The sequence below is a fragment of the Protopterus annectens genome, chromosome 1.part1 (assembly GCF_019279795.1).
Source record: "Protopterus annectens isolate FY-2018-M chromosome 1.part1, PAN1.0, whole genome shotgun sequence".
NCBI classification, from domain to species: domain Eukaryota; kingdom Metazoa; phylum Chordata; order Ceratodontiformes; family Protopteridae; genus Protopterus; species Protopterus annectens.
Genome location: NC_056726.1, coordinates 321,710,679 through 321,736,964, shown reverse-complemented (window position 1 = coordinate 321,736,964; position 26,286 = coordinate 321,710,679). Strand labels below are relative to the sequence as shown.

The 26,286-nt window shown below is 42.4% G+C and overlaps 1 protein-coding gene across 2 annotated transcripts in view; it reads left to right on the top strand.

Moving 5' to 3' along the window:
* Nucleotides 1-26,286, top strand: part of WDR7 (WD repeat domain 7) — a 3,592,087-nt gene that overhangs the window by 263,428 nt on the left and 3,302,373 nt on the right. For both annotated transcript variants that reach the window (XM_044074906.1, XM_044074897.1), the window contains exon 6: nt 24,134-24,253. In XM_044074906.1, coding sequence (XP_043930841.1) covers nt 24,134-24,253 — 120 coding nt within the window. The remainder of the gene's footprint in view (nt 1-24,133; nt 24,254-26,286) is intronic.

Genomic DNA, 26,286 nt, shown 5'->3' with positions numbered 1-26,286 from the left:
AAGTCCTTTCAGGATAAGGGCAAGGCTTTGCATGAACTTAAGTATGTGTTTGTTTCTCTCTGTGCCTAAATTTCAGAGATATTACCTCAATAAACTGTCCTTTGTTCGCAGGCAATCTTGCCCTCCTCCTAAGGGTAAAAAAGGTGGCAAGCGGGCTCCTCCTGCGAAGGCTACTCAGACTCAGAAGTCTCCTTTTCCCTGATAACTCAGGTGCTGTCTGACCCTATTCTTCCCAGCCACGTCCATCTTTCACTTCGCCTCCATCTCTTTCTCTTTTCCTGTTTGGCTACAGATTAGTCAAGATTCCTGGATTCAGTCCTTTGTTTGCCAGGGGTAGTTCATGTTTTGGAAATCACTTCCCCCTTTTTATGGGTATTCCTCAGCCCCCTCAGAGACAACTCTTTCTTTAAAGAGGTTCTTCGGGACCTTTTCACTCAGGGTACTATTCAAGAGGTGCCTGTGTCCCAAAGGGGAAGGGGGGTTTACTCCAGGATGTTTATAGTATCCAGAAAAGAGAGTACTTGGAGACCAATTCTAGACCTTTCTCATCCAAACACTTTTCTGAAGGTGTCCTCCTTTTGAATGTTGTCCCTTCAGACTTTGTTCCCTCCTTTGCTTCCTCAGCCTTATATGGTGTCACTGTGTCTCAGGGATGCTTATCTCCATATCCTGATCCATACCCTTTTCAGGAAGATTTTAGGTTTCACTGTTGCTTCCTGGCATTTTCAGTTCTTTGTTTTGTCCTGTGCCCTTTCTACTTCCCCAAGGGTATTCAGCAAATGCCTTGCTCATTTGATTGCATTTTGCAGGTTTCAGGGGATCCATGTCTTTCCTTACTTGGATGACCTCCTGTTTCAGGTATCCTCTGCAGAGATCCTGTTGCAAAATTTTCATTTTGTCACTTCTGTACTGCACAATAAACTTCAAAAAAGTATTTTCTAACTCCTACTCAAGACCATGTTTTCCTGGGGTGCAAGATCCAGACTGTGCATATGATGGCATCCTTGCCTCCTCCCAAGGCCTTAACACTCATTTCCTTCTTTCAAACTCTTCTTCTTCTGACCACTCTTAACAGCCAGGGCTTTTCTGAAAGCCCTGGGATTCATAACTTTCACCATTTCTATGCTCCCTTTGGCCAAATTCCACATGAGAAGGTTTCAGTGGTTTCTGAAGTTGGTTTGTCTTCAGCATACACATCCCCTAGAGTTTGTGGTTCCTCTTCTACATTGTCTCAAGAAGGAACTTCAGTGGTGGATTCAGCAGTTGTCCCTAAATCCAGGGCTCTGATGTCATTCCCCCCTCTTCCCTCTGAGGAGCTGTTCACAGACACTTCAGATTTCGGATGGAGAGCAGCTTTTGGCTCCCTAAAAGTGCAGGGGGTGTAGTCGCCCCTTCTACAGAAAGAGTATATCTATGTCAAAGAGATAAGAGCTCTTCTGCTTGTTCTTCAAGCTTTTCATCCTCTGTTCTACCCGGGCCCTCTCAAGATGTTTACAGACAGTACCACAGTGATGTGGTATGTAAACATAAGTGGGGGTAGGGCAAAATCTTATCTTCTTTGCCTGTTGGCACTTCTCGTGTGGGAACATGCTGGTCAGTATCAAGTGACTCCTTGAGCTGTTTACATTTCCTCAGGTCAAAATATTGTGGCAGACACTCTGAGCAGGTCTTTAACTCAATCCCACAAATGGATGCTTCACAGGGATGTGTTTCTAGACATTGTCCAGTGGGGTACTCCTCAAATAGATCTTTTTGCCTCTCCTCTGAATAGACAACTTCCTTATCTGATGATGTTAATCTTCGTTCATTCCTTACTGATGGGTTATCGGTTCCATCTTCGGAACTGAGCTGGCCAATATCAAGCTCGCATCAGCCAAAAACACTCGAGCCACTGTACTACCCAGAATGTTCTACTCCCTGTTACCTTAGATCTCGTTTGCTGTGTTGCTGAACAGCTGTGTCAAGCCACTCTGTCAGCAAAGTGTCTAATTTTTTGACAGTTTATATATTATTACTCTAACATTTTCTCAAAAGTTTATTCTAATATTTTCCTACCCTGTCACACACTTTAGCCTCTCTCCCTTTAGTCCTTTCCCTTTATTACCCTCTTTTCTTACCTTTTGGTAATTCTTCATTACCATCATTGGTAATCCTTCCTTTTCTCTTTTTACCCTTTTCTTGGGTAGCCGTTATTTTTCCTTTTGCTACTGTGCTTCTTCTCCACAACAGCTATGTCGGATAAGAAAAGCTTTGTTGGTTTTAAGCAGTGCAAGGATTGTGGCCATAAGTTACCGCTTTCCGATGGCCATGACCTATGTGTCTACTGTCTTAATGTCTCCCACTTGACTGTAGATCCTCCGTGTGGGATCTGTAAAAACTTCTCTACTAGGACTCTCAACGAGAGGAAGAATAAGTTAATTTTGAAAGGTCTCCTCAAGTCTCCTTTCTCTGAGGCTGTTTCTTGAGTCACCCCCTCCTGTTAAACCCCGCAAGAGGTGTGCTTCCTCTTCTTCATTGAAGTCACTCCCTTCTTCTCCCTCTGGAGATCATAGGGAGTTGACTCACAAGAAGGTGAAATTGATTACTACTCCAGCGCTGCCACATGTGGCCCTGTCAGCTCCAGGCTCGGCACCAGCCCAAATGATCCTGACTACAGCCATGTCACCTTTATCAATATTGGCACCGGAGTTTCCGGTGAAGACTACAGTTCCGACAGTTTTGTCGCAACCCCTAACGGCACCGTCAATACAGGTTCAGTCCCCTTTGGCACCATTGGTACAGTCACTTCAGCTCCAAGTATGACTCTTCTGTACTCCACGGTGCAGACTTTTTCGGCACCAACATGTACTTCAGTGCAGTCCTTCTTGGCACTGTCCTTATTGCAGGTGCAGACACTTTCCACTACGGCACTGTACCGTTCGGGGCAGACCTTTGCCTTTATGGTGCAGACACCTTCAACTACCACGGCCCCGACATCTTCGGCGCAGAATTTTCCACACCGTTTTCTTCGGTGCAGACTTCCTCGGCTCCGAGTTCTGTATCTATTGAACTAGCAAGGACCAAATATTCCCCTTCATTGGATCCTTTTGCAAGCAGTCAGTATAGTCGTTTCCTGGAAAGGCCAAAATCACCATCAGCCTTCTCCCTGAGGTCAACTAAGAGTCTTCCTGAGCAGGATGTGTTGCGGCTTGTTGACCAGTTGCTTCTGGCCAGAGGTCTCTCTCAACCATTGAAGTCCACGTTCCCTCATTCAGGGGAGCGTATTTTGCCTCAAACCCCCAACATATACTCCTCCTTCGACTTCTACTCAAGTCTCGAAGCCCATTACTCTGACAGCAACTTCCCTCCCTCTGACTCCAATAGTGGATCTCACTTTGGAACCAGAGTCGTCCTTGTGGCCCTCTGTGCACTGGGCATTGGGCTCTTCTCAGGCCAGTGGCTGTGCTGTTGGGGAGGGCATTCCTGGCTCCACGCCAATTTTTTTCTATGCCACCATCCAGGGATACTCTCTCTCTCTGTTATGGTTCACGGTCTTCTTGAGACTCCTGGTCTGGGGGCAGGTTTGTCGAGGCAGGGTGTGACCCCGGTTCTGAGGTTGTCGTTCTTGGTTCCGGGCTCCCATTCCTCCTTGGGCGGGCCAGCCTTCCAGGCCATGGAGGGGGCGCTTGCCTCCCCTGGCAAAGCTCACTTGTCAGAGTCCTCTCCTCGCTCTGTGCCGCAACTACCACAAGCTTCAGTCCCCAGACACCGGGCACAAGAGCTTCAGGTCTCTCCTTCTCAGGAAGACCCCCTCTTTCCAGTCTTCCCCAGAACATCTCACTGAGGTAGTGCCCTGCAAAGCATCATGCAAGAGGAAGCACATGGACTCTACTGAGGAGTCATTGACTGAAGGTACGGATTTTGATGACGGGGAAGGGTCCCCACAGTCACCCTCTGATGAAGTGTCCTTTGGTGACATCCTCGAGAGCCTTAGACAGAGGGGTGACTGGAAGCCCTCTAATCATTCCTCTGAGGAATCCATATTCCTGCAAGCTTTTTGTGCCCAGCCCTCTACCTCCTGGGTCACCCCACCTGCCGATGAGCTCATCGTGCAGCGTGCATGGAAGGCTCCTAATACCATGTAAATGATACCTAAGAGGCCAGCCAAGATATTATCGCCCCCCCGTGGAGCACCCCCACTGGTCACATGATCTCCCAGTAGATGCTGTGGTGGTGGCAGCTGCTACTAAGGATTTGGCAGAAGAGAGCCAAACTGTTCATCCACCCAACAAGGAGTCCTGGGCGATTGAGAGATTAGGGAAGGGTGTGTTTGCTTCATCAACCTTCGCCATAAGGTCTTCGAATTATTTGGCGCATTTTATCAGGCTTCAGTGAGATCTTATCAACCAGCTCTCTGAAACCTTGGCAGGAGCTGTTTCTGACGAAGTCTGTGATAATGTGGCTTCTCAGATAGCCACACTAGACACCATTTCCAACTCTTCCATGCGTCTTATTTCTCACGCAACGGAAGGGGCGGCTAGAGAGGCAGGCGCAGGTATAGTCACCAGACGACATGCTTGGATGCATCTTTGTGACTTGAGGGACTCCATTAAGGCTTCCTTCATGAATACCCCCATAGAGGCCACTTCTTTGTTTGGCCCTAAATTCAAGGATACGCTGTGAACAAGATGGGAAGATCTTGTCTGCCATTGGTTTCAGACACTCCACTCCTCAGCAATTCTATTCCAGAAATCAGAGGAGCGGAAAGATCTAGCACAAGAAATCACAGGGTTCTTCCCGGGATACACGTACCGAGTTTTCCCCTAAAGGCAGAGAGGGAAACTCCAGTGGAAGACCCCCCTTCCAGGGCAGAGGAGGTCCGCGAAACCAGGGTTTCAGAGATTCTTACTCTGGCCAACCCTATCAGCGCTCCTGAAGAGTTGCCAGACTGCTCACCTCTGGAAGCGGTCGGGGGTTGTTTCTCCTTGTACCCTCCTGCCTAGCAAAAGATAACAACTGACTCTTGGGTACAATGGATTATATCCAGAGGCTATCACATCCCCTTCCATCTTTGCCCAGTCTCATCAAGAGTGTTACCCGACATTCCATTCAGTCAAAGGGAAACAGCAGCACACAAAATCAAAAAGCTGCTACAAAAAAAAAGTCATTCAGACGGTCCCCCCAGACCAGATAGGATCCAGATTTTACTCAAGGTTCTTTTTAGTGCCAAAAAAGACAGGGGACTGGAGACCATTTCTGGATCTCAGTACACTAAACAAATTTGTAAAAACAGAGAAATTCCGGATGATCACAGTTCAGTCTATCCTTCCTCTTCTGGGAAGAAGACAATTGGATGTGCCTTATAGATCTTCAAGATGCATATTACCACATAAAGATGGACAGACGCTCAAGAAGATACCTCCGCTTCCATATAGGAGCCAGTCACTACCAGTTTTGAGCCCTGCCTTTCGGTCTCTCTACAGTCCCCAGAGTGTTCACAAAATGCATGGCAGTGGTTATCGCTCACTTGTGACTTCAAGGATTCCGGGCGTTTCCATATCTAGACAACAGGCTCCTTACCGTCCCCACCAAGCGTTTACTGGAAAAAGCCCTGCAGTATACTCACTTAACAGGTCGAAGCCTAGGAATCACTATAAACTGGGAGAAATCCAACAGGTTGAAGCCTAGGAATCACTATAAACTGGGAGAAATCCAACACACCCCCAACTCAGTCTTTGGAATTCATAGGGGTACTGTTGGACACAAAAAATTGCACAGTATCCCTTCCAGAACACAGACTTCAGAGAATAAGACAACAAGTTCAACCGTTACTCTGTCACCACAAAGCCCCAACTCGATCTGTACTTCAGCTATTGGGGTCAATGGCAGCTTCAATCACCTTTGTTCCCCTAGCCAGATTCCACATGAGACTTCTTTAGTGACTACTTCTCACTCAGTGGTACCCTCTACAACATCCTTTGTCTTTTTAAATAAGTGTGACTCAGACATGCAAAGAAGATTTACTCTGGTGGACGTCTCAAAATCCCCAACAATGGTCTCGCCCATCCCCCCCCCCCCATCTACTGACCACGGACGCTTCCCTGATGGGGTGGGGGTGGGGCTATGTTAGGGAAACTCGGTCCTAGGCACCTGGTCGGAGGCAAAGGCCCTTTTGCATATCAATGTCCTTGAACTGAGGGCGGTGCTTCTAGCATTGCAATCATTCCACCCCATCCTTCTGTCAGGGACTATTGAGATCCAATCAGACAACATGTCATTGGTCTGGTACATCAACAAACAAGGGGGCACCAGATCTTACCCGTTATGCCGAGGGTGTTGAGAATATGGCAATGGGCGATAACTCACAACCACTTTCTGATTGCAACGCACATTCCCGGGAGCTACAATGTAATAGCAGACTAATTGAGCAGGTGCATTCTACAGCCTCACAAGTGGTCCCTCAGTCCTCTGATAGCGGCAAAAATCTTCCGCTGGGGCCAGCCTTGCTGTGACCTATTTGCCTCCCCAACCAACTACAAATGCAGCAACTACTTTGCCCTGAGCCCCCTCGGGGGCAGTCACTAAGGGACGCTGTAGTCCACGCTTGGCTCTCGGGTCTTCTTTATGCCTATCCACCTCTTCCCCTCATCTCCCAATTTCTAAAGAAAGCATAACAGTTGAAGAGCAAAGTGATCCTCATTGCTCCTTATTGACCTCACCTGCTAGATCAACCATGGATCCTCAATCCATCACCAGCGTTGATCTCCCATCTGCAGGGTCTGATTCAATCTAACAACCCTGAAACTGACAGTTTGGTTTCTCCACTTCCTATGATTGCCAGGCATGAAAACCTTTCATCCCCTGTGCGCAATATTCTTAATGTATTTCATAAATCATCCACCAGACTAATCTATCTTATCAAATGGAAGAGGTTATCTCTATGGGCAGCAAATAATTAAATAGACCCCTTGTCAGAACTTCAGGCCTTATGCATCAAACCTCCTTATCTTATCTTCCATAAGAATAGGGTATCACTGAGAACCAGTTCTACCTTTTTACCAAAAGTGGTGTCAGCGCGATCTATCAACCAGTCTATTGATCTCCCAGTGTTCTTTCCTAACCATTCTAACAAGGGAGAGTATTGCTTGAACTCCTTGGATGTTCATAGGCAAATGCGATTTTATCTGGACAGAACAATATCTACCCATAAATCAGACCAACTGTTTCTGGACCTAGATGATGTCATCCTGTATCAAAAGTTACATTGGCTTCATGGCTGAGAAATTGTATCACCTTTATCTACAACAAAAACAATCTCACTTTGCCTCATAGAGTCAAAGCACATTGTACAAGATCTATGGCAACTTCAGCAGCCTTCCATGCTAAGGCTTCCTGCAATGACATTTGCTCAGCTGCAACTTGGGCTAAACCTCATACATTTATTCTTCATTACAAATTGGGCTTGGCCTCCAGAGGTAGAGCTTCCTTTGGTTCCATGGTGCTCGGGAATGTCCTTCCATGAGGGCCACCCAGGAATATAGGTAGCTGAACGAAGATTAACAACATCAGATAAAGAAGTTATGTCTTACCATAATGTTCCATCTGTGTTGTTGATCTTCATTCACTCATTAATTCCCACCCTCCATCCCCTATCCAGAGGTTCTTGGTTGATCTCATGTATTCCTTGCTGGTAGGTCTGTTAAGACCAGAGGTAGCCTCTACTTTTATCTATCAACTTGCAAACTTGATCTGAGGTAACAGGGCATAGAGCATTCTGGGTAAGACCTTGGCTCGAGAGTTTTTGGCTGACGCGAGCTTGATATTGGCCGGCTTGGTTCCGAGGACAGAACCGATAATTCATCAGTAATGAATGAAGATCAACAACACAGATGGAATGTTATGGCAAGATATAACTTCTTTTTTTTTTTGTGCCTGAGTCCCAGGTCATCTGGTTTGGAAGGTGGCATCCTATCTTTTCTCGGAAGGGGTGTTTCTTTATTATTTATTTATTTATTGACATTTGTTTACCGGGAAAGTCCTCTGGGCTATAAAGAGCCCATTTTCAGTGGAGGCCCAGGGAGAAAAGCTCCAGGACAAAATAACACTTTATATACATGTTTACAATCACTAACAACATAAAAATACATGTTTGCAATGTATAATAACATAATAAGCAAAACGTCAAGAGAATTCGTAGTAACAAATTAAAATGTGCAGAAACCACTGGAATCAGGTAGTCAAATGCTACAGAAACTGTACCACTAACAGTTGATCTGAAAGTAATATAGAAATGAGTGCAGACTGAATGCAAAGTATCTGTGGCAATTCAAAGAAATTAGAGAAGAAATTAAGGTTAATAACAGGAGGAAATCAAATTAGTACCTTTTCAACCAATAAAAGCGCTAAGAAATTAAATTTAGACATTTTCTAATGCAGACATAGAGCAGGAGATAAAGTGGTTAGACAGGCTAGATAGGGTAGGTGCAATACAAGGTAGTCAGAGTAGCCAGATAACATAGAAACAATATTGAGTCTGAAAAGGAGAAAGAGTCAAGTAATGGCTTCATAGGTAGTGGGAGATGCATTAGTGCAGTTACATATCCAGTTAGAAACGAGATGATTATGAAGGGCAGTTTTGAAGTTAGATGGACGTTGTTCGCTGTGTATGGAGGATGGGAGGTTATTCCATATTTTGGCAATGATCCAGGAGTATGAGAGCTTACCTGCGGGTAGGTTTGGTTTATGAATTTGGAGTAAGTGTTGGTGTTCTGAGTGTAGTGGCCTAGGAGGGGAGTAGGGGGCAAGTAAGGACCTAAGAGCAGGGCAGTCTAATGGTTTATGGATACGTTTATGTGAGGTGGTTAACTGTATGAATAATAGGTAATGAGGGAATTCTAACCATTGTAGCTTGCTTAAGGCTATGCAATGATATGAGGAGTGGCAACTGCCTGTTGTAAATTTGGCAGTCTTGTTGTAACAGGACTCCAGTTTTGGTTTCAGGGAAGACTGCAAGTTAATTAGCAATTGTGCACCATAGGTTAAAGATGAAAGTAAGTAGGTGAGAGTTAGAGCATGTTTAGTTGGAATGGAGAGAAACCTGCTATGCCTGTATAGTAGCCCTAGTTTTTTGTGTGTTTTATTAATATTTGATTGGATGTGCAGGTTGAATTTTAGGTTTAATAGTTTGGTATTGGCTACTAATTCGATTTTTATAGAGTTTAGTGAGAATATATTGAAACCTTCTTTGTTGACAGTTGTATTTCTTTTGAGGGTAAACGGCATAAGTTTGTCTTTTGGGAGGTTCAGAGATAGATGTTTTTTGTGGAGCCAGGATTCTACAGTAAAGAATGCTGTTTGAGTCATTAGAGCAGACTATAGTTGAGTCATCTGCATACTGGACTAGGGAGGTGTTTGGAATAGCTTGGTGTAGATTATTTATGAATATATTGAATAGAAGAGGTCCTAAAACTGAGCCTTGTGGAACGCCTGTAGGGTTATGAAGGTAGGGAGAAATAGAGTTTTACCATTTGACAGAATGCTGACTATCTGAGAGACAGCAATTAAACCAGTTAAGAGATTGAGAGGATAGTCCTGTAGAAGTACGTTGAGACAGGAGAATGTTTTCTCTCCCCTTCCAGCCATTCCATAAGTCCTGTTTAGAATTCAACAGGATGCTCCCAAAATCATGTTGGAAACTCTTTTGGCCGAAACAGCATTGGTTCCCTCTTCTTTTGCATTTAGCCAAGGACAATCATCACAAGTTACCTCACAGGGTGGACCTTCTCACACAAGACAAGGGGTCTCAGATCCATCCCCACCTGCCCACTCTTCAACTAACACTTTGGGTTATAGGATTTTGATTCCACATCGACACCTTTTTTCTGAGGACATACATAGGGTCCTGCAGGAGGCCAGGAAACCCAATACTAGGAAATCCTACTTGTCCAAATGGAAGTGGTTTTCTGTTTGGTGTCTTTCTCTTAACTTGGATCCACTTTGTGTGGATGTTCTTCTGGTTCTCTTTTATCTGTGTGAATTGCTCAATCCTGGGTGTGCCTATTCCTCTGTTAAGGCCCACTTATTAGCTGTCTCTGCTTCTCTGCCTTTATCTCCTCCTTTAGCTTCTAGATTTGAGGCCTAACTATTCCTTAAAGGCATCCTTCATATTAGACCTCTTAGGAAGCTTGTTTCTCCTCCCTGGGATCTTAATTGTTATGGAAAAATTGACTTGGGCTCCTTTTGAGCATGCAGCATAAGCTTCCCTGCAACATTGCTATTGAAAGACTGTGCTTTTGTTAGCCTTTACTTCTGCCAGACGGGTATCTGAGCTTCACGCCCTTATGGCTTGTCCTACTTTTTTGATGTTTCACAAGGACAGGGTGTCCTTGTGTACTAATCCTTCTTTTACGCCCAAGGTGGTGAATGAGTTGTCTTTGAATCAGCCTATTATTTGCCCACTTTTTTCCCTTCTCGGCAGTCTGCCAGTGAGAAGGTGCTGCACACATTGGATGGTCATAGACAACTCAGATTTTATTCGGATAAGACTAAGAGTATTAGAAAATCTGATCAGTTTTTTGTTTCCTTTCATCCTAGGTCCTTAGGATTAGCTAGCTGTGTCTAAGCAGACTATTTCTTCTTTGATTTCTAAAGCCATTTCTTTTTGTTATTCCTTTCATGGTAAGAGTCTTCCTTCTTCTGTTAAGGCTCATTCTACTAGAGCTGTGGCTTCTTCTGGTGCTTTTTTCAAGGGTTTGGATCGGTTCAGCAATACCCATATTTAGGAGGGCATGACAAGATGAAGTATTTAGGAGTACAGATTAAAAAAGCTTCTATTGTGGCAGCTAAGGATATGTGGAAAGAGACTAAACAAAAAAAGTAACACAAAAAAAACGGAGAAACTGGAAGCTCTTGTTATGGATATGAACAGTAAGGTGCAATCAGTGAAAATGTTATTAGGCCCTTTAGTTTTTTATATAGGTCAGGTATCTTTTTTTATCAACCAGAGTATAAGTTGTGGACAGTAATGAAGAGTTGAAATAATTTATCCAGGAGGGGAAGGGGGCAAATGTTAAGTGAGATAAGCTGATCCTTCCAGTAGAACAAGGTAGTTTAGGATTTTCTGATATGAAGGGATATTTTAGAGCTACTCTGTTAAGGTTCATTATAAGTAACACAAATAGAAGGTCATAATTCAAATTAGAAAGGATGATGATGCAGGGGGAAAGTCCAAGAAATAAGGAGAGAGTGGAATTTTGGATGCAGATCCTTAATGAGAATAGTAACACCAATGCAATATTATATTCATAAACTAGTAGAAAGCATTATAAGAGCAAAGCCAACAAGAGAATGGAGAAAGAAGATTTTGCAATAAGGATGACTGCAAGTAGGGGTAAAGAAAATATTTAAGAGGGGGTATGGAATTTACTGGAGAAAATTGGCAAACAAACCAAGGTATAGGCAGTGAATAAATAGAGAGGTAAAGGTAGTAGAATGAGATGAGGCCACAAAAACATATGGTCTGCAGGCTACAGACTGCCTTCCCTACCAGGGATTGATATCAGAGTATAGGCAGAAAGAAAGGGATAGGGCAGTCTTTCATGAAAAACCTGCTCTGGTGGGTTTTTAGTTGAATCTAGAACAGAAGCTTCTGTTAAAAAGGGATAATTAGTAGGGCATACAGAATATTGCATGAAATCGATAAGAATCAATCAGAGGAGGTTAGAAAAGATTGGGAAGAGAGATAAGAGAAGCAATTTACAAGGGAATTGGGTGGACAGATTTGTAGCTCCCAGGTATGCAACAAAGTCCAGGAGGTTTGGGATTTTTGCTTAGAAGTGTATGCAGAGGTATTTTATACCTCAAGCAGGCTTTAGATAATTTTTCTTTGGGTAGATAGCAAATGTTGGAGGTGAGATGAGGAAGAAAGAGCTAACTGAAAACGTTTTGAGAATATAATGAGTTGGCAAATTTTCAAAATTCCCTACAGAATACTCTATCATAAATATTGGGGAACAAATGATTGTAACTAAGGAACTGGTTATTTTGAGCTGGGACACAGGATCTGAAATGCCTAGACATAGTAAATAAATCCTTGCTAAGTTTAATTCTGTTGGCTACTATAAAACAACTGCTAGAAAATGGAAATCAAAGTCAAAACCAACTGTATTTGAAGTACTGAATATTGCAAAAGAGATAAAAGAACTGCAAGAGGGATTTTTTGAAAAGGGAAGGAGCAAATTGATAAATAGAAATTGTGGGGAAAATACTGCAAAATAATGTTCGGGAGGAGGAGTGAGTTTTACGGTAAAGCAGGAATTGAACAATTTGGTAATGTTGGGCTGATGGTTATAAAAAAGGAAATGTATGTTACTTAATTTGAATGTAAATGACAAAATGTTAATGTGGTTTGTTTTCTTTACTGTTAATGTGTATTTGCTTGTCTTAAGTGCTAATTTAATAAAGGTGTTTAAAAAAGAAAAAAGGGTTTTCATTAAGAACTTGTCCTTCATTTATGCCTAAAGTGGTATCAAGATTTACTTTGAGGCAAGCTATCTAGCTCCCTGCCTTCTTTCTAGAGCTTACAAACAAAGGAGAAAGGATCCTTCATACTCTCAAAGTCTACAGACAACTTAGATAGTATCTTGAAAGAATAGCATTTCAGGAACTCTGATCAGTTATTAATTTATTGTGAAAGTAAGAACGAACGGCATTGGATCAAAACAGACTATATCCCAATTGTTGTCCCATGTTATCTTTTATTAAACCCACCACAACAAGAGGATTCCAGGCAGAGTCAAGGCTTACTCTGCCAGAGCCATAGCTTAATCTGTGGCTTTTTGGAAAGGATGGAATGTTCTTCGTGTTTCACTGTTGCAGTCATTACATTTGGGGTAATCTGCTGGCAGGTTGCCCTCAGTCGGCCTGATTAACAAAGTCTTGGATCCTGCATTGGTTGCTGTCCCTTCTTCCATGACGTCAGGTCGTCAGGGGTATAAAACATGCAGCCGATGCCATTACATCAGTCTTTCTTTCCGCACGGTGCCCGAAGCAGAAGCAGTTCGCAAGTGCCGGTCGGCCGACTCCTGAAATTTTCGTTTTCGAATTTTATAACCGAAGTCTTCAACTAAAAGCTAAGTACTCCGTTGTGAAACTTTTTCTTGCTCCTTACCGATGACAGTAAAAGTTAGTAATTGCATTATTTGTAGGAAGCAAATACCTCATAAGGATTTTCATTTGTACTGTATTCCTTGTCTAGGCCCTGACCACAATGTGTCTTGCTGTCGGTTTTGTGCTAAGTTTAATCAACGCACGAATAAATGTCAGTATATTTTTGCTTCTAAATATTTTGGCTCAAGATTTAGTTATCCAAAAATGTCGTCGGTTAGCAATGCGACTACTGGAATACCTAAAAAACGCAAAGAAAAAGACAGACACAGACAATCGAGGTCCAGAACTGACAACGACGTTTCTCCTAAGCCAGTTGCCGGTTCGCCGGTACTCAGTGAGGCGCTTTCGCAGCCCCTGATACCAGCTACTTCTGATTCGCAGGCCTCTACTGAGACCCATTCGGAGTCCGGTATGCTGCGAGATGCATCAATTATGGAACCCACGGTTGTCTCTACCTTAGATGGGTCTGGAGCCGCTGTGCAGGCACCGGCTTCTGAGGGTGTTTTCAGGCCTACAGATTTGTATATTAGACCGACACCATCTTCAAAACTAAGGCCAAAATCCAAATCTATGTCTAAAAAACCGACACCTGGGCCACATGCGCAGGTCCATATGCCTAAAAAACAAATGATCAAAATTGCTGAAGATTTAATTACTCTGATCAGGGATAGCCAACCCCCCCCCTCCTTCTAAGAGGCCTAGGCAAGACATTGACTATGAATCTTCTGAACAGGAATCTATTTCTTCTGACTCTTCTAATGAACAGGATTTGTCTATTTCTACTTATGAGGACTCTGATGCAGAAGATTCCATTCCTTCTGCTTCTCCCCCTGAGGATTTTTCTTTTGGGGAAACTTTACATACCTTAGGGGAACATTTCCACTAGGAAAGTCAGGATTTCTCTGAATCTAAAAAGTGACTGGGGATTTTCTTCTTCTTCCTCAGCATAGGCCTTTGACCATACATCCTGTTCTAGACGTTGTTGATGATGTTTTTTTCAGAATCTAGTATGACTCTCTGCCTCCGGCTCCTTGTAAGCCAGATGGATACTACAGGGTTCCTGACTCCCACAAATTCCTTTTCAAAAATCCTATTTCTGACCATGAAACCATCTCTCAGGGTCCCAAGGGCATTAAGGCCTCTACTGCTAAAAATCCTACCCCTTCTGATAGAGATTCCAGGGCGCTGGGTAGATGGGGTAAGAAGGTTTACACATCTGCAACCTTGGCAATCAGGGCTTTAAACTGTCAATTTCATATTCTTAAATATCAACAGCATATCATGGGACTACTTAAACAGAAAATGATGTTAATCTCTGACTGTGTGAAAATAAAGATTTGCAGGATTTATTACATTCAGCTGAACAAGTTGGAAACATACTTTGCAATATGGTTTTGATTCCTTGGAGGCCTCTTGCAGGGCTGCTGTAACTGGATCTGTGCTAAGAAGGCATGCTTGGCTCAAAGAGCAAACTCTGCCTGACCATGTTAAAGCAAAATTGTTGGATGCTCCTTTACAACAGGACCGTCTCTTTGGTAATAAGGCTGAAGAAGTGTTAAAAAAGATGGAAGATAAAGCTAAATCTTTGCAAACTGTGAAAGATTTCTTACAAGTGCAACCTCCAAGATTTAGTAGGCACTGGCCTACTAAAAATTGGTCCTTTCCTGTGTCCAACAGAGCCTCTCAAGGCAAATCCAGGTGCTCAAAAGGCTCCAGATACCAATCACAGGGTTCTTACAGGTCAAAGCAATGCGGTGCCTCCACCTCCAAATCTGGAGAAAACAAAGCACAACCCTACAGTAAGCAGTCTCAATGACTTTCCTCTACCATCACCAAGCACTTATCTTTTGGCAGCCCTTTTGGGGGGAAAACTAGCACTTCATGCTCAAAATTGGCAGTTAATTACCCAGGACAAGTGGGTATTAAACATAGTATCCCAGGGGTACAGATTTCATTTCCATACTTTGCCAATTCCAATTGTATGGCCAGATCTGCCACAAAATCAGTGGGCAGAGGCTCAGAAACAAGTTATGTCCCTCATGAATATGGGGGCTATTCAGCCAGTACCAGAAAAGGAAAAAGGACAAGGTTTTTATTCAAGACTTTTCGTGTTACCCAGAAAGGACAATTCTTGGCTTCCAATACTGGACTTATCGATTTTGAACACGTTTTTGGACCTTCCAAAATTCAAAATGCTGACTTTACAACAGCTACTGCCTATGCTGGGCAGGAATGCTTGGTTAGTGACTCTAGACTTAAAAGAGGCATACCTGCATATCCCAATAAGGGAATCATGCAGAAGATACCTCCGCTTCAAGGCAGGTTTTTTGCATTACCAATTCTCTACACTGCCCTTTGGCATATCTACTGCGCCCAGGGTCTTTACAAAGTGCCTGACACCAGTAATTGCATTCTGCAGACAAAGAAGCATACAAATTTATCCTTATCTGGACGACTGTCTCGTTCAAGCAGTGGACAAGGACACTCTTCTTCAACATCTGGTGTTTGTAAAAAGGCTTCTAACATGCCTAGGGTACACAATAAACGAAAAGAAATCCCTACTGGTACCCTCTCAAATAATTACATTCCTGGGTGCAAGCTTGAATACAACTGCCCAGATGGCTTACCTTACGCCAGACAAACAAAGGCAACTGACAACATACTTCGAACAAATGGCAACAAAAACCCAGTTATGTGCAAGACAAATTCTGCAGGCTTTTGGGGTTCATGGCATCCTGCATTCTACTAATTCCATATGCGAGACTGCATATGAGGAAACTTCAGTGGTACCTAAAAAGTTTATGGAGTCAACATTTTCACAGTCTGGAAACAATGATTCCTCTCATTCCCTGCCTACAACTGGAGTTTCTTTGGTGGGCAGAGACATGTCAACAAAACAAGGGATTATCATTCACTCTACCCCCTGCCACCCAAACCCTAACTGCAGATGCATCAGACTATGCTTGGGGGGCCCACCTGGCGAGGAGATGCAGCCAGGGCAAATGGAGCCCAGAAAAAGAGAATGCTAGCTGTTCAGAATGCTCTGACAGCCTTCAAGGACTTACTTCATCCAGGAAAACTACTGATAAAGACGGACAACACCACAGTTATGTGGTACATAAACAAGCTTTGACATACCAAATACATCTTCAAGCTCAATTCCTTCCAGGAAAACAAAATACTCTGGCAGATGACCAAAGCAGAAATGTTATGGACCCGCACAAATGAAAACTGGATCCACAAATCTTCAGCATGTTAACTCAGAAATGGGGGAGCCCAGACATCTATTTGCCTCTCCCCAAAGTTATCAGTTTGACAAATTCTGCACAAGAACTCATTACAACAAAGTATGGAAAGCGGATGTCCTATCCTTCAGTTGGAAAAACCTATTAGTCTGTGCCTTTCCCCCTCTGCCTCTTCTCTCCAAGGTCTTACTAAAAGTCAGACAGGAAAAAACAAAAATGATCCTAGTTGCTCCGGACTGGCCTCGCCAGCAGTGGTACCCACTTCTAAGGAATATGTCTCAACTTCCTCCTTGGTACTTGCCTCAAATACCTCATTTGCTGTCTCAGCAGAACAATCAAATTATGCACACTCAGCTCCAAACTCTGAATCTTGCAGCATGGCTGATCATTTAATTATTTAAACAACACCTCTCAGTAAATCTGTGATGGATGCCATTTTGGAAGCCAAAAGGCCTAGTACTGGAAAATCTTATGCTGATAAATGGAAGAGATTATGTGCTTGGAACCAAGCACAAGGAACAGACACAGCAAAGCCCAATATTCCTCAGATTTTACAATATTTGACTGAGATGCTTGACAAGGGCCTATCTTTTTCTTCAGTAAAAATCCATGCCTCTGCCATCTTGGCTCATTACAACACAGAGCCTCCCCTCTTTTCCCATCCTCTGCTTAAACAGTATTTCAGGGGGGCCAAACATTTAAGGCCTCCCAGAAGATCACCAACTCCTGCATTGGACCTCAATTTTGTGCTGGAAAAACTCACCCTGCCTCCTTTTGAACCAGCAGCTACTGCGGATATAAAATTTCTATCTTGGAAAACAGCTTTTCTCTTGGCAGTCACTTCAGCAAGAAGGGTTTCAGAACTACAGGTTCTCATGGCTGTGGAGCCTTTTATTACATTTTACCCGGAAAAGGTGTCCCTCAGGACCAATCCTTCTTTTATGCCTAAGGTGGTATCCAGTGTGGCTCTTAACCAGACAATTCACCTGCCAAATTTTTACCCTAATCCGCAGAACAAGGGGGAGCAGATTCTCCATTAATTGGACATACACAGACAGCTAAGATTCTACTTAAACAGGACCACATTTCTAAGAAAGTCTGAGCAACTACTGGTAGCATTTGCTGCAGGGTCAGAGGGAAGGCTATATCAAAGCAGACTCTTTCAAAGTGGATAAGCCACTGCATTCATTTCTGCTACTTGCACCATGGTAAGCCTGTGCCCAAGGGGATCAGGTCACATTCCACCAGGGCTGCCTCTACCTCAGCAGCTTTTCTCAGAAGGGTTCCAACCAAAAACATTCTAGAGGCTGCTACTTGGAGTTCTGTTCATACCTTCACAAAGCATTATCATTTGCCTCTCTTCTCCAAATCCGGGGCAGGCTTTGCCACTGCAGTTCTGCAGGGCCTTATAGCCGCTCCTAATGCTGTTTAGTTCCATCCCTCCCATCCATAGCTTTGGGATTCTACCCAAATGAAAGGACTGCAACAGTGAAACACGAAGAACATAGTACAGTTGTGTACACTTACCATAAATGTAGATGTTCGAGTGTATTCACTGTTGCAGTCCAAGTTACCCACCTGCCATCCCCCTTTTTCTATACCTTTTCTTTCCTTCACTGTATACTAAAGCCTTTGTGGTGTATTTGCTTTTAGATCATGAGTGTCCAACTCATGGCTTCTGGCCGCATGCCCCCAGAGCTCTTCCATGCGGCCCGCAACCCTTAAATTTAAATTTAACTTTTTTTCCGTGTGTTTTCACGTCCGCGTCCCTCAGCTATTCTGCGCATGCGCAAAATTACTTTTTTCACGTTTTTTTTTCTTGCCAGCGTCTTTCAGCTGGTATGCGCATGGGCCAAAACACCGCTCGTCGCTTTTTTTCATTTATGTGAGATCGCGAAGAAGTTGGATTTATTTACCTGACTACATTCAACATCTATTATTTTACAGCAGTAAAAGGTAAGCTAAGCTATAGTGGTCAGACTTGTTCTGGGGTTGTATTCTGTACAAGTTTAGATGATCAACTAGTTTCTTTCTGAATTTTGTAATTTGTTGTACCTGTTTTGTTAAGGGGTTTGGGGGTAATGATAGTAGGGTACGTCTTCTTAAGAAACGACAGGTCCGTAACAATAATGTGTCCCTTGCTTGGTAATTGTTTGTTTTTTTTCTGTGTTGGTCTGATCTGGTGCTTGTTTCTAGTTATACTTGTTATTCTCATTGCGTCCTTTTATTGTAGTTCATTGCTTTTGAATTGTAGTGTACTTGTTTGCGTTGGTGGTTTGCTTGTAATACGAATCTCGCTATTTGTTACTGTAAGTGTATATTTATTATGCTTAGGGATTCTTGTGAAGAAATAAGGGTTTATTACCATAAGTCATTTTTTGAGACAGTGAACTCCCAAGATAGAGTCATTGAGGACATTTGAATTGGTGAGAATAAGTATGCCAAAAATGTACTCTGTACAAATGTAGTCTGTTTTAGGATTGACTGCCTGCTTTCCTACTTAGTAAGCTTCATATGGAAGTTAACCAGCAGTCAGGTTTTGCCCGTCTCACAATAAATGCCTTCTAGATTTAATCTTTTCTTCAGAAGTAAGCATTTATTTTTTAACATTTATTTGCAGAGAGGTAGTAGTAACACAGTCTGGGTTAGTATATCGCAGTAAAAAAAAAAAAAATAAAGCTATGTGCAGTCTAATGTATGAATACATATCAGTGAAATTTTTAGAGATGTATACAAACTTTACATGTCACCAATTGTAAAGAAATGTACAAATAAGATGGCAACAAGAGCAAGTAATGCATCTAGTGACAAAGTCAAATATATTCCAAGATACTTGTTTGGATAATAATGGCGCAACTTATTTGGAAAATTGATAGAGTAAGCAGATTCAAGTTACTGTACATGTTCTGATATAAGAAATAAGTTGCTGTTTTATTTATTGAAAGTAATTAAAAAAAAAAGCCATAATAGAATGGCGAACTGGACAATTGGGGATTCACTTTTATTCACAACTTACAAAGTAAAGAATATTTTTAAAGTTACAATAGTGCTGTAGATCACATTCAATGTTTGCACATACCACTATAATGCAGAATAATGGATTTGCACAGAGAAGTATAGTATTTAATAATGGGTGGATAATTAACACTTTCCATGTGACAGATTCCAGGCATTTACATTAACATGCGGTACTTGGTAAATGTGGCAGGAGTTCAGAGGTGATGTAGAGTGATGGTAAGATAAATCAGTGAATTTTGGATGGAGTGGATTCAGTGACTGACAGGAATGTTTGAGTTCATCAGTGACCTTAAAGGGATATTCCCAGAGATTTTTTTGTTTTGATTCTGGTGTTTGTTTCCATTTCATTCTGGGTTTCTGAGCATGTCCTAGCTTTCGCTTTGTGGGTTGGGGTGAGTGCAGGAAATTTCAATTATTTTAGTCAAATTCCATCTCAAATTGCAGTTGTACTCACTACAGCTGTCACAGAGTCATTCATAGGATCATATGAGGTTACTAGGCTGTTGGCCCTAAGGCCCTTATAAGCCTAGCCAAGAGTTTGGCCCATGTTTAGACAAGTCAGCACCCAATGCCCCTGTCCAGCAAGGACATTTCCCATCCAGTTATCCAGGTTGTGCTTAAAAGGGGTAAAGAGGTACTCTGCTTGATGTGGAGAGGAGACTATTCCATAGATGAGGGAGTCACTGGGACACAAATCTGTCCCGCCAACAAGTCTTGTTGATGTCACAGACCAGGTTGAGGCCGTGCATGTGGGTTACTTGGGTGGAACGTGACCTGCGGATATGCAGCAGTCTCATCAAGGTAGGGTCCATGATTGCCTTGTATGCCAAACAGAGGTCACCTCTGAGGAGTCTGTATGAAACTGAGCAGAGGAATAGGGCTTTTAGCCTATCTGTGCATAGTAGATGTTTGAGGCCCTGGATTCTCCTGATGAGGAACCTCTGTGGTCTCTCTAGCTGCTGCATGTGCTTTGCGAGGTACGTGCCGAAAGGTGCCTTGTACTCAATAATGGGCCTTATAAGGGAAGAATACAGGGATGTTATGTTCTCCTTGTCCCTGGATGAGATACCCTAACTTATGAGGTGGACCATGTAGGAGGCTTTCCGTACCACAGAAGCAACATGGTGGTCAGAAGTCAGGCTGCTATCAACTTGGGTGCCCAAATCCCTCACGACTGATTGACTGCTTAGGTCTAGGTCTAGGACGTTATTAATGTGATAATTTGTGGGATGTCACTCTCCCAAAGGGGATGATGATGCATTTTTTGGTATTCATCTTGAGGCCATGTTTCTGGCACCAGTAATTTGTCTGAGTGAGACCCTCTTGGAGATGTCCACATTACTAGGGGAATTGATGACTGCACCCAGCTTGCAGTCATCTGCAGACTTCGTCAGCCATAGCCCACTGGTTTTGGCCTGCACCTCAGAAACGTATATCCCAAATAACAGGCCCCAAGACTGAACCCTGGCGTACGCTGCTTGTTACGGGTCTACTGCTTGAGGTGGCTTCCCTTATCTTGACTATGTGGATTCTATCAGTGAGCCAGTTTGCTACCCATTTGGTAACATATGGCTTGATGCCTAGTTGAGAGAGTATCCATTATGCCTGAGTGGGGAATATTCATTAGTTTTGCCTATGTCTTTTATCTGCAGAGAAAAGTAGCCTTTTAGGATTTTTATGACTTCACTTGCTATTACAATCTGTGATAGTTATACATACTAATTATGAGATTGCTTTACTACAGAGTAAGGGAAATATGTCAGTAGACTGCTAAGATTTAGTATGACTTCGCTAAACTGCACTCTCTTGAGTCAGAGTCCAGTGGCCTTCTAGCTTCAAGAATAAGATGGTAACACATGTAGTAATTGGCACCGAGTTTGGTGATTACCTTTTTAGAATGGCTTCTGTAAGTGAATGGAAGGAGAGGCTGGGACCTTCTGCAAGTCCTAGGACCGGGTATTTGTACTGCTGGACTACAGCACACAAGTTCAATCTACTGCTTTATCAATGTGAATGTAGGTTGAGGAGCAAGTGTGTGTGTGTGTGTGTGTGTGTGTGTGTGTGTGTGTGTGTGTGTGTGTGTGTGTGTGTGTGTGTGTGTTACCTAAAGTCATGACAGCTGTTTTAGAGTACTTTACAGTTAGTATGTTTTTAGATACCAATGACTTAGTTTAAATTCTTTTTGTTGGTATTTTGAAATGCGGAGGTGGAAGCTCCAGTTCTATACAAAATAATGTCACCAGTACAGAAAGAGCTATTAGAGAAGGTAATACCAAGTTAATGCCATTTATAAAATGGAAAAGGGATATGCCCAAGGACTGATCCTTGGGGAGCATCAGCCGTGAAGGAACCTTATGCCATGATACTATTTCCTGACTGGATTCTGATAGTCACATGTATAGTTTAGAGAACCAGGAAATTGCATTGTTGCTAAAGCAGAATAATCAAAGCTTGCTAGGTAGAAATAAGGTTCACGCTTTCAATGCTCTGGTTACATCTAAAAATATGGCTGCAAAGACATGTCCTTTTTCCAAGACTGACGGAAACTAAAAGTACTGAATTACTTTAATTTCTACAAAATTGTTCATGACTGATAGATTTGCCTGATACTAGTACATTGCCTCGGAATTTAGTTTTCCTTTTAGCTTTACCAGTAATACTACAGACAGTTGTTAGTGTGTTTTGTTTGCTCTTAAATCAATGCTGAGATTCTGATGATAATCCGTACTTGTTAAGGTGTTCCAGGGATGATATCAGTAGTAAATGGCAAATTGTATGATGTGTTCACAGGTTAATATTAGGCTAACGGCCATTAGGGCCCTTAGAAGCCTAGCTACACATCCCAAACTGTTTTTAAATAATTAGAATGAGATATTGAATTTTAAGGTAAACATTATACATTTAATTTATTTATATTTATTAATTAATTTATTGTTCAAATTAACCTACAATACAGCCACATTAGTCCGCATAAGCCTGTGGGGGGGGGGTTTTTTTTTTTGCTCTTCAGTTAATGAGACCTTTTTTTTTTTTTTTTTTTTGGTCCTCACTTCCCGTTTGCCCCCAGACAATTTCTGTTGACTCAATGCGGCCCTTGCAACTGAAAAGGTTGGACACCCCTGTTTTAGATGAAGATAAAGTTTATGTTGCTAAAAGTGCATTTACATATTTTTTCTGTTTATTTATATATATATATATATATATATATATATATATATATATATATATATATATATATATATATATATATATATATATATATGCTCCCCATTTGGGGGGCACCTGACATCTGGGGCAAGAAAAACAGAATAAAATGGCGTCGGCTGCATGTTTTATACCCCTGACAACCTGACGTCATGGAAGAGGAGACAGCAACCGATGCAGGACCCAAGACTTTGTTATTCAGGCCGACTGAGGGAAACCTGCCAGCAGATTACCCCAAATGTAATGACTGCAACAGTGAATACACTCGAACATCTACATTTATGGTAAGTGTACACAACTGTACTATAAAGAACTTCAGAAATTCTGATTAATTGTTAATTTCTGAAGAAAGTAGAAAGAAAAATCATCAGTTTCAATTCAGGCTATTTATTAATGGTTGTCCCATGTATCCAATGTTGTTCAATTCATGGCAAGACTCTTTCATATCCGAGCCTATCCTTCTGTGGCTACAGCTATGGCTGCTGCTTTTTGGAAAGGAAGCTGAAAATGTTTTAACCAGTGCATTCTGTGGACATTCTGCTAGGGGGGGTGATATCCTTCCTGTAATGCTTTAGAAGTTTTCACTGTATACATTCGTTAACAGTAACCTAGTCTATCTATATCCAAGTCAAACACCTGAGTTTTGACATGATGTATAGTAGTGAGGCAAAGTTTAAAGGAGTAGTGTTGCAGTTTTTTTGCACACACACGCTTTATTGTTGTCTTCACATCTGATCACAATTTAAGTAATGTTACTATATGGCACTGTGGCCTAATGATGAATTCTTCTGCAACAGCCTACTTGAGTAAGACAGCATAGTTGAGTGCTCATCAAAGCAATATATTTTTGAGAGAAGTTACTGCAATAGATACATGTTTATTTCGGTCATTTACAGGTTTATTTCCCTTCTTACCCACTGGTTATTGTGTTAGCTGTGTGCTGTTGTAGGTCTTCATTCACCTTTATATTTTCAGTTCCCTAGGGAAACTGTCTTGATATACTATGTCATCTCATGTATGCTGATATTGAGTATAAATGGTACCCCACATCTTGCTGACACCTAGAAGAAAGTTTTATAATATTCTTAACAGCCCATTATATCAGCCGTAATTATGGCCATGTACTGAAAATGCCTTTCACAGTGATCTCTTAAAATTGAGTACCCACATAACTGTACTTTATTTCCTGTATGCCCTGATAACTGATATTTCCTCAAAAACTATAGTAACAGTAACTGCTCGCATAGTGTTTTATCAAGAAATACCACAGATTAGGTTATTAATGCAGGTGTAATATGACATCATTGTAATTTTTTTGTATTTTTCTCGCAAATTTGCTCAGCAGAAGTCTAGAAGGAGAAAGAAATTCTCAACGGTAATGTAGATGTTTTGGAGTTCGCCTTTGCATGGGGTGTTACCAGGATTTAGTGAAATTTGGAGTGCTGCTGTTAGTTTTTGCATAAATACTGAAATTCCACATGCAAATAAAATACTATTACTTGGGTCCTATATTTTTCTAGGTTACAGAGCCTGTCTTTGAAGAAGAATCTAAGCCTATTTATTCTGTCAACTGCCAGAGCATTTCTTTCTGTACATTCACTCAGCGGTCTTTACTTGTCGTCTGTTCCAAACATTGGAAGGTAAGGATGTTGTGATGTAAGATACATACAGCATATCCTTTGTGTTACTGTAAAGTTACACTTATTTCATTCTGTTTTATATTCACTTTTTTGTAATTATACTGTGAACATTTTGCAGCACACATTTTGCATGAAGGTTCAAAACCTTTGACTAGAGCAGTTTATACTTTCACTATGAAAGTGCATATTATAAATCATGTCCATGGTTTGAATAGAAGTGCACAAGGAGATTGTTTTGCTTTGTGTTGTCTGACTTTCTTCTTTTCTTTTGGAAGGCAACCAAAACTACTTTATCCATATTTATTGGGCTTTATTTGACTGGCATCAGTGGCTTGCCAATCTAGTCTCTGTCCTCATTTACCTCATTTTTTGCTGCTCATCTTGGTAGTTGTTCTTTTGCCATCATCTGTTGCTGTTACCGTATTCACACATTTAAATATTTTCTCCACTCTGAAATTTGGAGCAGGAATTTCCTTATCTGGAAGTGATGCATTGTTGGCTTTCTCTCTGTAGTCCTTGAGTTTGGGATTTCCTTTGGCAGCCTTTGATCCTGTAATGGTTCTTGTGGCAGCAAGAATTCAGTGTGGCTGGATAGAGGGAGCCAATTAGTCGTTATTCTGCCACAGTCTGATGGACTAATATAATGTATCACATGCATGCTCAACCCAGGTTATGTTCTCAGAACACCACCAGTACTTCCAACCACCACTGATGGGAATTTGCCTGACAGTCTCACAACTCACTCCAAGGAACAATAGCTTACCTTGTAGCACCCTCATTCATTCTTACTCCACAGAGATTTCTGTAACCAGTTTTAATTCCCAGAATGTGGGTGCTACTATTGCAAACAGGAATGTATCCTGGGTAAAATTAATCTAGTCTGGCAGCACTTTTTTTCTTTCTGACAAGGGAATATTCACACATCCTTTTTGTGGACAGTTTGCAGCATAGTTTACGAAAGAATCTGTAGGCTGTGCTTCTATCAAGGGCGAGTTTGACAGTATATGCTTTGGCTGAAATTGAAAAGTTTCCTTTAATACCTTGTCATCCTGGAGGTAAAATGACAGATCTGAAGTAGTTACTTCATTTGCTCTGCAACCTGTGGGTATCGGATCCGACCTCGGATCCGAGCCAGCAGCTTTCCAAGCTACAAGATCTGAGCTCCTAGCTCCTCCCCCCTACCCATAATCCCCTGCTATGTGCTGTATTACCTCAGATCGTTTTTTGCCGCGGCTGAAGCAGCTACCTTTGAAGAGCTCCTTGGCTATTGGTGAGATCGAAGCTTTTTTGTGATTTTTGGGATAAAATTTCTTATTTTATTTTTCTTGTTGAGAGAGTGTGTAGTTCCCTGGTGTAGTTAGAATATAGTTTTTGTTTATCTCTAACTAGTTAATTGTAGTTTCCCATGTATCACCCTATCCCCCCTTAGTGTTTGGGTGTGTTTTGTGTGAGTGGTGTCATGACGGAAGGGCCTAAAGCAGTTTTCTCAAAATGTACTGAGTGTGGCCATAAGCTTTCACCGGCGGATGGCCACACTCAGTGCGTTTTATACTTGGGGCGGCCCACTTATCATCGGCCTGCGCAATCTGTGCGGCCTTTAACCCTCGAGCTCTCAGGGACAGGAAGAACAAGCTGATCCTGGCGGGCTTGTTGCCTCAGGAATCGGCTTCTTCTTCCTCTCCCTCTCAGGCGCAGGCTGCCTCGGCAGCCCTCGTGCCTTCTGTGCCCCTGACTCAACCTGGGACTCAACCTCCCTCTTTGGTTTTGAGTTCGGGGGACTCTGGTACCTCTTCTTCTAAGGAGAAGAGGCACAAGGACAAGGGACATGGGTCTCACAAAAGGCGGGCTGAGACTCAACCCTCAGCCCCACCATCTAAGCTGGCTAAGTCTCCCTCGAGGGTCTCCGAATCCTCCCCCTCTCGGCTCCGTTCGCCTTGCTTTTCGCCGGAGCCGGAGGAGGAGTATCGGTCTCCTTCGAGGTCGTCGAGGCGGCCCTCCCGGCCCGCCTTGACAACTTCTTCAAGGTCCACCAG